The sequence below is a fragment of the Pan paniscus genome, chromosome 21 (genome assembly GCF_029289425.2).
Source record: "Pan paniscus chromosome 21, NHGRI_mPanPan1-v2.0_pri, whole genome shotgun sequence".
NCBI lineage: Eukaryota > Metazoa > Chordata > Mammalia > Primates > Hominidae > Pan > Pan paniscus.
Window position 1 is genome coordinate 62,195,778 of NC_073270.2, and position 12,622 is coordinate 62,208,399.

At 43.8% G+C, this 12,622-nt stretch overlaps 1 protein-coding gene across 3 annotated transcripts in view; it reads left to right on the plus strand.

The window, feature by feature from the left end:
• CASS4 (Cas scaffold protein family member 4) overlaps nucleotides 1–12,186 on the plus strand; it is a 50,744-nt gene extending 38,558 nt beyond the window's left edge. For 2 of the 3 annotated variants that reach the window (XM_034947162.2, XM_003806151.3), the window contains exons 4-6: nucleotides 1,991–2,071; nucleotides 3,203–4,513; nucleotides 9,738–12,186. In XM_034947162.2, the coding sequence (XP_034803053.1) occupies nucleotides 1,991–2,071; nucleotides 3,203–4,513; nucleotides 9,738–10,145 (1,800 nt within the window). In that variant the 3' untranslated portion in view covers nucleotides 10,146–12,186. The remainder of the gene's footprint in view (nucleotides 1–1,990; nucleotides 2,072–3,202; nucleotides 4,514–9,737) is intronic. The other variant, XM_008950641.3, reaches the window with a different exon arrangement.
• The last annotated feature ends 436 nt before the right edge of the window (nucleotides 12,187–12,622 follow it).

Genomic DNA, 12,622 nt, shown 5'->3' on the forward strand with positions numbered 1-12,622 from the left:
AGCCCAACTCCCTCTAAAGAAACCCCTTCCAATATCCAACTCTTTCTCTCTTTCTTTGCAAAACCTATTTTGGTGCTCTCTTGCCTTGCTTTGGAATTTGTAACCTGTTTTTTGTATCCTAATATATATGTTTTTTAATTACTGTACACTTTACATATATAATATGTTATGTCATATATATATCTCAAGCCACTGAAGGAGTTTGAGCAGGGGAGTGACAATCAGATTTTTAGGAAGCACACGTCATCACTGGCCGTCAGAGAAATGCAAATCAAAACCACCATGAGCTACCATCTCACACCAGTTAGAATGGCAATCATTAAAAAGTCAGGAAACAACAGGTGCTGGAGAGGATGTGGAGAAATAGGAACACGTTTACACTGTTGGTGGGACTGTAAACTAGTTCAACCATTGTGGAAGACAGTGTGGCGATTCCTCAGGGATCTACAACTAGAAATACCATTTGACCCAGCCATCCCATTACTGGGTATATACCCAAAGGATTATAAATCATGCTGCTATAAAGATACATGCACACGTATGTTTATTGCGGCACTATTCACAATAGCAAAGACTTGGAACCAACCCAGATGTCCATCAGTGATAGACTGGATTAAGAAAATGTGGCACATATACACCATGGAATACTATGCAGCCATAAAAAACAATGAGTTCATGTCCTTTGTAGGAACATGGATGAAGCTGGAAACCATCATTCTGCACAAACTATTGCAAGGACAGAAAACCAAACAATGCATGTTCTCACTCATAGGTGGGAAATGAACAATGAGAACACTTGGACACTGGGTGGGGAACATCACACACCGGGGCCTGTCGTGGGGTAGGGGGAGTAGGGGGAGGGATAGCATTAGGAGATACACCTAATGTAAATGACGAGTTAATGGGTGCAGCACACCAACATGGCAGATGTATACATATGTAACAAACCTGCACGTTGTGCACATGTACCTTAGAACTTAAAGTATAATAATAATAATAAATTAATAAACTAATTACACAGATAAAAATAATAAATAAATAAATAAATAAATAATAAAATAAAATAAAATAAAAAAGATTTTTAGGAAGCACAGTGCCTGGCACTTAGGTCATTGCTAAGATGCACATTTATCAAATGAGTCTCTCACACCCTGTTTTTATTGCTGTCGTGATGTGCACAGTGTCATCCAGCTTCGTGTCTGGTCATTAGTGGGCACTCGTTGAATATTTGCAGAATAAATATGAATGATAAAACAGGAAAATTTCTACTGAGAAAAAGAAAGAAGACATATTAGGTCTCAGTCTCATTTATCCTCTAGCTTAATTTTAAGATGAACTCAAGATAAATTACCATTTTTAATTCAGGCAACTGCAGTTAAGGCTCTGTTGTTTTCCCCCCAACCTTTGGTTGAGAAGTCTTTTTTTTTTTTTTTTTCCTTTGAGATGGAGTTTCGCTCCTGTTGCCCAGGCTGGAGCACAATGGCGCGATCTTGGCTTACCGCAACCTCCACCTCCCAGGTTCAAGAGATTCTCCTGCCTCAGCCTCCCGAGTAGCTGGGATTACAGTCATGCGCCACCATGCCAGGCTAATTTTGTATTTTTAATAGAGTTCTCCATGTTGGCCAGGCTGGTCTCGAACTCCCGACCTCAGGTGATCCTCCTGCCTCAGCCTCCCAAAGTGTTGGGATTACAGGCGTGAGCCACCACGCCCGGCCGAGAAGTCTCTTTTTAAAGCACAAAGTCCATTGTTGAATGTATACCCCGTTATGGGAAAAAGGACTGTGATGTCCCCTGCGTTGCCTCAGACAAGGAAGGCGGGAGACCCGTCACCCAGATTTCCACCATTAGAGCATCATGACCAAAAGCACCGAAAAGTCTTCAGGAATTTGTGTCTTCCTTTGGGAAAAAACACTGGAATAGGGAGTGTTCGTGATGTGTAGCCATTAGGAAAGAAACATTCAAGTTGTCTGCCTTTGTGGTCTTTCCCCAGGAGCCAGAGAAGCAGCAGTTATACGACATACCAGCCAGCCCCAAGAAGGCAGGACTCCATCCCCCAGCCAGCCAAGCAAGTGTAAGTATGAAGAGGTGCTAAGGTGCAGTGTTATGAGCACACAAAAATCCTCTCAGAAATGTTATTAGCTTGGGGCCAGGTGCGGTGGCTGAAGCCTGTAATCCCAGCACTTTGAGAGGCCGAGGTGAATGCATCACCTGAGGTTGGGAGTTCAAGACCAGCCTGGCCAACATGGCAAAACCCCGTCTCTACTAAAAATACAAATATTGGCTGGGTGTGGTAGCGGGCGCCTGTAATCCCAGCACTTTGGGAGGCTGAGGTGGGCAGATCACTTGAGGTCAGGAGTTCAAGACCAGTCTGCCCAACATGGTGTAACCCTGTCTCTAATAAAATACAAAAATTAAAAAAAAAGAGAAAGAAATGTTATTAGCTTGGTCAAAAATTAGAATGCAAATTCCTCATAACAGAGACCTTGTTGCATTTGAGGTAAAACCTCTCATTGCACTTGTGTTCAGGAATAGGACTAATTACGTGGTTGGGATAAGTCATTTAACTTCTCTGTTTTTATGGGCTGGGAGTATTAAGTGAGATAATCCTGCAAAGGACCTGGGACAGTGCCTGGCATGGTGTGAAATTATGTAATGGCTTCTTCTTATGACAGACCTCAGGGGCGTGCTGTGATACAGTACACTTTTATCTGTATTGGGCAAAGGACTTTATTTGAAATCTGTGTAATCTATGTTTATAATTGGATTCTACCACATGTGTCCCACAGACACACTTACACGCAAGGTCATTAGGGAACATCTTACAAGAAAGCTGGCATTTCGCTGTGTCAGGGGGATGCATAGGAGTTTGGTGGATGGAAAAGAAAGGGTTGCAAGGGCATTTAGAGCAGAGAAACCAGTTTGGGTAAAATGAAATACAGTGGCATGAGTCAGTGTTCTGAGTTCAGGCGAAAGTAAACAGCTTGGGTGGCTGGACCTGTAAGCAGATGGTAGCAGACAAGGTGGGGTCAGCGTGGTGGAAGTGGAAAGAAATGAGGCTCAAAAGAATCGTGAAGGACCTTGAGTGGTAACAGAAATGGGGAGCCCCTGAAGGAGCGGCGGAGTGACGATGAGATTTAAACAACGCACTCGCACCCTCTTTTGAAAGCTACTAACCCGGCAACTATGTGTGGTTCTCCCACAGGGGCAGGGTGTTCCCCTGATATCAGTGACTACCTTAAGAGGAGGCGGCTACAGCACATTACCAAATCCTCAGAAATCGGAATGGATTTATGACACTCCAGTGTCTCCAGGAAAGGCTAGCGTCAGAAACACGCCTCTCACCAGCTTTGCGGAAGAATCAAGGCCCCACGCTCTCCCCATTTGCAGCTCCACTTTCCACAATCCTCCAAGTGGCAGATCCAGGTCCCTCACTCCACAACTGAATAACAATGTGCCCATGCAGAAAAAACTCAGCCTTCCAGAAATTCCTTCTTATGGCTTTCTTGTACCCAGAGGCACATTTCCTTTGGATGAAGATGTCAGCTACAAGGTTCCTTCAAGCTTTCTGATTCCCCGAGTGGAACAGCAGAACACCAAGCCCAATATTTATGACATCCCTAAAGCAATGTCGAGTGTTTCTCAGGCTGGGAAGGAGCTGGAGAAAGCCAAGGAGGTGTCAGAGAATTCCGCGGGCCATAATTCCTCATGGTTCTCCAGACGGACAACTTCCCCATCTCCTGAACCAGACAGATTATCAGGTTCCAGTTCTGACAGCAGAGCTAGCGTCGTTTCCTCGTGCTCCACCACATCCACCGACGACTCCTCCAGCTCTTCCTCGGAGGAGTCAGCAAAGGAGCTCTCCTTGGACCTGGATGTGGCCAAGGAGACAGTGATGGCTCTGCAGCACAAGGTGGTCAGCTCTGTCGCTGGCCTGATGCTCTTTGTCAGCAGGAAGTGGAGATTCCGAGACTATCTGGAGGCCAACATTGATGCAATCCACAGGTCCACTGATCACATAGAAGAATCTGTAAGAGAATTTCTGGATTTTGCCCGAGGAGTCCATGGGACTGCCTGTAACCTCACTGACAGTAACCTTCAGAACAGAATTCGGGACCAGATGCAGACCATCTCCAACTCCTACCGCATCCTGCTTGAAACAAAGGAAAGCTTGGATAATTGCAATTGGCCTCTGGAAGTTCTTGTGACTGACAGTGTCCAGAACAGCCCAGATGACCTTGAGAGGTTTGTCATGGTGGCACGGATGCTTCCAGAAGACATCAAGAGGTTTGCCTCCATTGTCATTGCCAATGGAAGGCTCCTTTTTAAGCGGAACTGTGAAAAGGAAGAGACTGTGCAGTTGACCCCAAATGCAGAATTTAAGTGTGAAAAATACATCCAGCCTCCCCAAAGAGAAACTGAATCACACCAAAGGAGTACCCCTTCCACTAAGCAAAGGGAAGATGAACACTCTTCTGAACTATTAAAGAAAAATAGAGCAAATATCTGTGGACAGGTGAGTTCAGAGTTCCAAGTGATCGAAAAAGGGGCTTCAGTTGTTACCTAGAGTAGTGGCTACTAAGATGCTGAGACTCTTTCCATAGTGTATAGGCTTTGGGGAGACACTGGTTCCATTTTCTAGAAAATAAAATTTATGAAAGTAAAATTCTTGATGAAATCTTATTAACAAGTCAGATAAAGATAGGTCAGCATAGGCAGATAAGTCGGTTGATTTGGATTTCTTCCGAAAACTTTTGGCATTCAAGTTTACCATATTAGAATTAAAAGGGATTTTTAAATTTCTTAAAAATTTATTATTTGAGTAGATTTTTAAAACCTCACCACCAAGTCTCCTTGCATTTTTGAAAGTTATAAATTGAGTCATTCTCAGTGTGTTTCTTAGCAACGAAAGAGGAAGTAGAAACATTCTTTCAAATTGCTCATGGTCTGATCAGCCTCCAGACTTCAGCTACTCTTAGAAATACTTTTCTGAGGCTGGGCGTGGTGGCTTATGCCTGTAATTCCAACGCTTTGGGAGGCCAACGCAGGAGGATCCCTTGAGGCAGGAGTTTGAGACCAGGCTGGGCAACATAGTGAGACCCCAGCTGTACAAAATTTATTTTTAAATATCCAGGTGTAGTGGCTCATGCACTTGGGAGGCTGAGTAGGGGTATCCCTTGAGACCAGGAGTTTGGGGTTACAGAGAGCTATGATGGCGCCACTGCACTCCAGCCTTGGTGACAGAGCAAGAGTTAATCTCTAAAAAAAAGAAAAGAAAAAAAAGAGTTGGGATATAGTGGCTCACTCCTGTAAACCCAGCACTTTGGGAGGCCAAGGCGAGCAGATCACTTGAAGTCAGGAGTTTGAGACCAGCCTGGCCAACATGGTGAAACCCCATCTCTACTAAAAATACAAAAATTAGCTGGGCGTGGTGGTGTGCACCTGTAATTCCAGCTACTCAGGAGGCTGAGGCAGGAGAATCACTTGAACCCAGGAGGCAGAGGTTGCAGTGAGCTGAGATTGCATCACTGCACTCCATCCTGGACCACAGAGCAAGACTCTGTCTCAAGAACAACAACAAAAAAAACAACAAAAGATAGAAAGAAATACTTTTCTGGATGAGTTCAGACATTATAGAGCGAGATGCTTCAGTTCAGGGATTGTGAGCCTTAAGAGGCCCAGAAGTCACTTGGGGGCTGTGTCAAGGAGATAATTTGCTGCTTTCAGCCCCGACCTTTGTGTTCTGCTGAAATGCCTGGTGGTGTAGGAGCTTTAACATGTTCTAGAATTTTGGATGTTTAAAATTTACATACACATATATATAACTTTAAACAAAGCCATGTGGGTCATTATATCAGGCCATGTTGATAGGCAAAATTCAGCCTTTGGGCGGCCAAAGTCTCCTTTGGTTGAGAAAAGGAATCAGTAGGCAGAACCATCAACAGAAAATATGAGAAAGAATGCTCAAGTCTAAAGTGAACTTAAACAGTTCCACTGTAGTGTAAAACACCACTCAATTTGGTAAGTTGAAGGGATTTTATTTTTCAGACATTGCCTAACTTAGAAGAGAAAGATAAACCTATCTTGGAACAAAGGTTAGATGAAAACAAAGACTTAGGAACCATGGTAAGCTATAGCACTCACTCTCTAAAGCTTCTGATTCATACGCTCTATTGCTAGATTCATCTCATCATGCTACAGATAGCTCAACATTACAGCCATGACCCACATGGGCGAGAGTTCGTTTCTGTGCTTCTTTGTCCTTTATTTTGGCAAGAGAGTCCTGGAGATCACTGAGTCTAATGAACGAACCCCAGGGAATGAAAGTGAAGCATTAACCATTACTGAAATGACTGTAGGTGCTCTGCAAGGTTGTTGTGGGTGGTACTGACAGGGCTAAATAGGACTGACTCAGTTCCTCTTTGACATTCTGATTTAATGTTTCTGATTACAACAGCAAATCTTGATTTGGGGCTTGTATATCTTCAACACCTCTTTTACACTTGATGTTCTTCCTTTTTTTAAAAAAAAAGTCAAAGATGTTATCGTTGTGCTTATTTTTATTGGTTTCCTTCTATTTGTGGTCAATGACAGTAGTTTTCCATTTACCATTTTTCACAGTTTCCTTTAAATTAATGTAAGTAAAAACAATGGGTCCATTTAAAGGAAAGGAATGAAGCCAGTAGAAGTAAAGAGGAAGGTGGAAAGAGTATAACTTGTAAAGGTTGTAAAGGTTGTCTCTGAATAACTGAAGCTTGGGAAACTTACCTAGGTTATAGGGCAGATGGGGTAGAGGGTGGAAGAAAAGGATGTCCGATGATAGGATAAGGTCATGTACCTTCTCAGAGGCAAACTAGGACAAGAATTCAGGCCTCCTGATGCTCAGCACCCTGAACCCCAAACACTAGTCTTTGGGCCTGCCATATTGCTGACAGTTATGCTATTTTGTTCAACATTAAGTACGCCTTAGACTAGTGGTTCTCGCATTTGAGTGTATCACAATCACCTATGAGCTTTGTTAAAACTCACATGGCTGGCTGGGCACGGTGGCTCACGCCTGTAATCCCAGCACTTTGGGAGGCCGAGGCAGGTGGATCACCTGAGGTCATGACGGAGTTTGAGACCAGCCTGACCAACATGGTGAAACCCCATTTCTACTAAAAATACAAAAAATTAGCTGGGCATGGTAGCAGGCACCTGTAATCCCAGCTACACGGGAGGCTGAGGCAGGAGAATTGCTTGAACCCGGAAAGCAGAGGTTGCAGTGAGCTGAGATCGCACCACTGCACTCCAGCCTGGGCAACAAGAACAAGACTCTGTCTCAAGAAAACAAACAAACAAAAACAAACAAACTTGCATGGCTGGGCCCCGCTCTCAGAATTTTTGATCTAGTAGGTCTGGGGTGCAGCATAATAATGTGCATTTCTAGCAAGTTTGCAGGTGCTGTTGATGCTTCTGGTCCAAGGACCTCACTTAGAAAGCCCCTGCTTTAGACTGACAGCACTTCTCAGTGGAGGCCCGGGGCACCGTTGGCCACCGGGTGGACAGTTCTCCATTGCGTGGTGAACCGTTCAGCATCCCAGAACCCCTGCCCGCTCACTGCCTATAGAAGTCCCTAGTCAATGCGATAACCAAAACTATCTCCACACATTTCTAGCACCCCATGTTAAGAATCTTAGTACATTTTTCACCTCCCTACAGTTAATATTTTCACTTAAGATGCTCATAATCTGATGCCTACCTCATTACTTCTTGTTATTTCTAAACTCTTCTTTTTTTTTTTTTTTTTTTTTTGAGACGAAGTCTTGCTCTGTCACCCAGGTGGGAGTGCAGTGGCGTGATCTCAGCTCATTGCAATCTCCGCCTCACAGGTTCAGGCGATTCTCCTGCCTCAGCCTCCTGAGTAGCTGGGACTACAGGCGCCTGCCACCACACCCGGCTAATTTTTTGTATTTTTGGCAGAGACAGGGAGTCACCATGTTGGCAAGGCTCATCTCGAACTCCTGACCTCAAGTGACCCTCCTGCCTCAGCCTCCCAAAGTGCTGGGATTACAGGTGTGAGTCACCGTGCCCAGCTCCCTTTTTTATTTTTATTTTTTGAAACAGTGTTGTGCTCTGTTGCTGAGGCTAGAGTGCAGTGGTGAGATCGTCGCTCACTGTAGCCTCCACCACCCAGGTTCAATCGATTCTCCCACCTCAGCCTCCCAAGTAGCTGGGACTACAGGCCCGCACTGCCATACCTGGCTAATTTTTGTTTTGTTTTGTTTTTGGTAGAGACAGAGTTTCGTATGTTGCCAAGGCTAGTCTCAAACTCCTAGGGTTAAGCGATCCTCCTGCCTTGGACTCCCAAAGTGCTGGGATTACAGGTGTGGGTCACTGCACTCAACCTGCTTCATTCTTATACTCCCTGCTTCCCAGAGTCCATCTGAACTGACATTTCAATCTTTCCTTCACTTTCTATAACAAAGACAATCATTGTTTTCATTTTCCAAATATGCAATTCTAATAATGAAGGTGCTTCTTCGAAGTATGCCTTCCTCTTCCTTGTCTACCTTCCCCTCCAACCCTACTAGGAGACATAACCCCCTTCTGAAAAAATCAGTTTTATGCCCTATCTGTCTGAATGCTTCCGGGCTATGAATTTTGAGATAATAGGTAAATGCGAGCGTGTGAAATTTAATGGAAAGAAAGCAAGTTTCAGACCTAGAGCTCCAGATCTCTCATGTGCTAATGGAATAGCTGGAGGCAGCCTTTTCTCTTCTCTGAGCTTCACCTTTCAATTGTTACCTGGAGTTGTGGCCACTAAGTTAGGTACTGAAAATCTTTGAGAGTATGTAGGATTTGGGAGATGTTGGTTCCATTTTCCAGAAAATAAAATTCATGAATGTAAAATTTTGATGGAACCTTATTAGCAAATATGATAAATATTTTAATATTAAGGCAAAAAAATAAAATAAATGATAATATTAAGGCAGATAGGTTAGGGTATTTAGTTTCTTTTGGAAATGTTGAGGGTTCTGGTATACCTCTGATACTGAAATCAGACGATTTTTGGCTTTTTAAATGTTTTTAAATATGTTCTTTGAAAAAATTTTAAATCTCATCAAGTTTTCGTGCATTTTTAAAAGTTACAAATTTAGCTGGGTGCAGTGGCTCACCCCTGTAATCCCAACACTTTAGGAGGCTGAGGTGGGCGGATCATTTGAGATCAGGGGTTCAAAACCAATCTGGCCAACATAGTGAAACCCCATTTCTGCTAAAAATACAAAAATTAATTGGGCATGGTGGCAGGTGCCTGTAATCCCAGCTACTCAGGAGGCTGAGGCAGGAGAATTGCTTGAACCCAGAAGGTGGAGGTTGCAGTAAGCTGAGATTGCACCATTGCACTCCAGCCTGGAAGACAAAGGAAAACTCTGTCTCAAAAAAAAAAAAAAAAAGGTATAAATATAGTCATTGCCAATGTGTTTCTTAAAATGGGTTTCTCGTAGTTGGTTTATTGAGATGATTGAATAAAATTATATATGTATGTATTACAATATAATATTGTATATATTATATATTACAGTGCTTTGAAAACATTAATTTGTTAGACAACTGTTGCAGTATTGGGCTTCCCAAACCAAACCATGCTTTTTTTAAAAAAATAAAAAGTCTTGCAAATCTAGCCAAAACAGGAAAGGGCAGACAGCCACAGCCCATTGATTGAATCTCCTATCTATTTTCTTCCTTCCCTTCTTTAGAATCCTGGCCCTCTTATACCTCAGCCTTCCAGTCAACAGACTCCTGAGAGGAAACCCCGCTTATCTGAACACTGCCGGCTGTACTTTGGGGCGCTCTTCAAAGCCATCAGCGCATTTCACGGCAGCCTCAGCAGCAGCCAGCCCGCGGAGATCATCACTCAGAGCAAGCTGATCATCATGGTGGGACAGAAGCTGGTGGACACGCTGTGCATGGAGACCCAGGAGAGGGACGTGCGCAACGAGATCCTCCGCGGCAGCAGTCACCTCTGCAGCCTGCTCAAGGACGTAGCGCTGGCCACTAAGAATGCCGTGCTCACGTACCCCAGCCCTGCGGCGCTGGGGCACCTCCAGGCGGAGGCTGAGAAGCTGGAGCAACACACGCGGCAGTTCAGAGGGACACTGGGATGAGGACTGTCTACCTCCCTTCCTCCTCTGCTCACCTCTCAGCTTCACACCCACAACTTGTGCAACTCTGTCCTATGGGAAAAGCCAGCCGGGGCATACACCAATGAGCTGAAACAGACCTGGTGCCCAAAGCCGGTAGTACCAAGTGGCTAAGCAACCCCAGGGAACTGACTTACCCCGCAGGGGGTCAGGAAAGAGAGTCAGGAATGAGGTAAAGACCTTGTGAAGTTTAGCATATATGGAGTATGCAGTATCAGCTTGAAGTGACTTCGTAGAAATAATATTTTATATTGATTAAATGTGTGCATGTTTTGTTTGTTTTTTGAGACAAAGTCTCACTCTGTCACACAGGCTGGAGTGCAGTGGCGCGATCTCAGCTCACTGCAACCTCCGCCTTCTGGGTTGAAGCAATTCTCCCGCCTCAGCCTCCAGAGTAGCTGGTACTACAGGTGTGCGCCACCATGCCCAGATAATTTTTGTTTTTTTTTTTAATGAAAGGTCTCACATATTTATTACTGAACCCAGCCAACCAATGCATTCATAACAGATTCAGAAAGAAAAAATATATTCCCAATAAAACATGTACAATTCTCCAGAGAGTGGTGACATTTTCAGCTTGATGTGGTAACATGACTGTGACCTTCAGACAGTATAAATATGTGTGCCCTCTCATGTGCAATTCCTTATAGGGCTAGCTTGGTTCTTCTTCAATGTCTCTTTTTGGAGTTGTACCTGATTTTATTACCAGTTTTCATCTGAATCCACTGGGGAGTGGGGTGATTTTGTTTTAATTTCTCGGTCAGGAATCACTTAATCCTGAAAGTCTTATGAGAAGACATGGCAAGAAGCAGAGTCAAGCACACACCACAATGGCAGAGAAAGGAAGAGCTAATTTTTGTATTTTTAGTAGAGTCGGGGTTTCACCATATTAACCAGGCTGGTCTGGAACTCCTGACCTCAGGCCATCCCCCGCCTCGGCCTCCCAAAGTGCTGGGATTACAGGCCTGAGCCACCATTCCCGGCGTGTACGTGTTTTAAATTCACTCATTTAACACTTATGTATTGGATGCCTACTACATGCCAAGTTCTAGGTGCTGGAGACATAGCAGTGTATCAGAGGCCTTGCCCTCTTGTAACTTATAATCTAGTAGGGGAGTCAGGCAGTAAAGCGGTGAAGAAATACATACACAGTATAGCAGGTGCCAGGAAAAACGTAAGTAGGGGAAGCGCAAGAGAACTTATCTTCAAATGGTTAATTTTTATTGCATCCATTAGATAATAGAGTAAGTTTTTTGTTGTTTTGAATTGAATTAGTTCTGTGAGATTGGTACAAATTATGTATGTGTCTTGCACCCATAAATACATATTTTTGCTATGTTACTTTAAAGATAGATGTTATATTTACAACATAACATGATCTGTTGGGTTCTCTATTAATTTATTTCATACATTACAGATTCTGGGTTGATAAATTCTGCTCAATTTGAAAAATTTTATATTTTGTCTCAAATCTGTTACAATTTATGTTGGTTGGTGCAAAAGTAACTGCGGTTTTTGCCATAGTAATGGCAAAAACCACAATTGCTTTTACACCACCCTAATAATATTAAATATAATCATGACCTTAAACATCATTTGCAGCATTCTTTTTTTGGAAAAGTCTTTGATCTGTGTCATCCAAGTGAAGCCTCCGATGTTTACTTTTGTCACTCCAGTGCTTCTCCCTGAAGTCTGCAGAGAGAGGGAGTAGAGGCCCTGCTCTTAGGCACTGGATTGGTGCTGGAAAACAAAGCCATCACCCGTGGTGGTGCAGACAGGAAGGCGTGGTGTGGACAGGATGCCCATCATGGGGCACAGATATGAAAGTGGCACAGAGCTACCCTCAACTCAAACCACCTCCTCTTCCTCTCCTTGTAGCTGAGTCCTCAGCTCACGTTGCCATGGTTACATCATCACTTCATTTTAAGTGAAGGTCTGGGTCTCCTGAATGCATAAACACCTCTACAGCTTGGAAGAGCATCTCCAGGCTGTAGGTCACCTGAAATGATACCAAGTCCAACTCCTATCTGCTACTCTTTCCTTGGTAGGCACTTGTAAAATGTTGACTGCTGGAGGCTGGTTATTTTTATTAAGTTAGTCTCAGGGTCCTTAAAAGAAGGATCCCATCTTTGTGAGGCTTGGTTCTCTACAACTGGACAGAGGCCCTGCAGGGGGCCTATTCTTTGAACAGCCATGATCTGCATCAGTCAGGACTTCTCTTACAAGGTATAGAAAATCATACCCAATCTGTCTTAAGCAGTAAAGGAAATTTATTAACTCATATGTCTTAAAATCATCCACAGGCAAACTAGCCGCAAGGCTGGCTGGTTTCAGGGGCTCCAACAGTGTGATCCAGGACCAGTTTCTCGGTCCCACTTGCTCTGGGTTAACTCCCATGATTGCAAGGTGGTTTTCCCAGGTTACACTCTTCTTGATTCTTG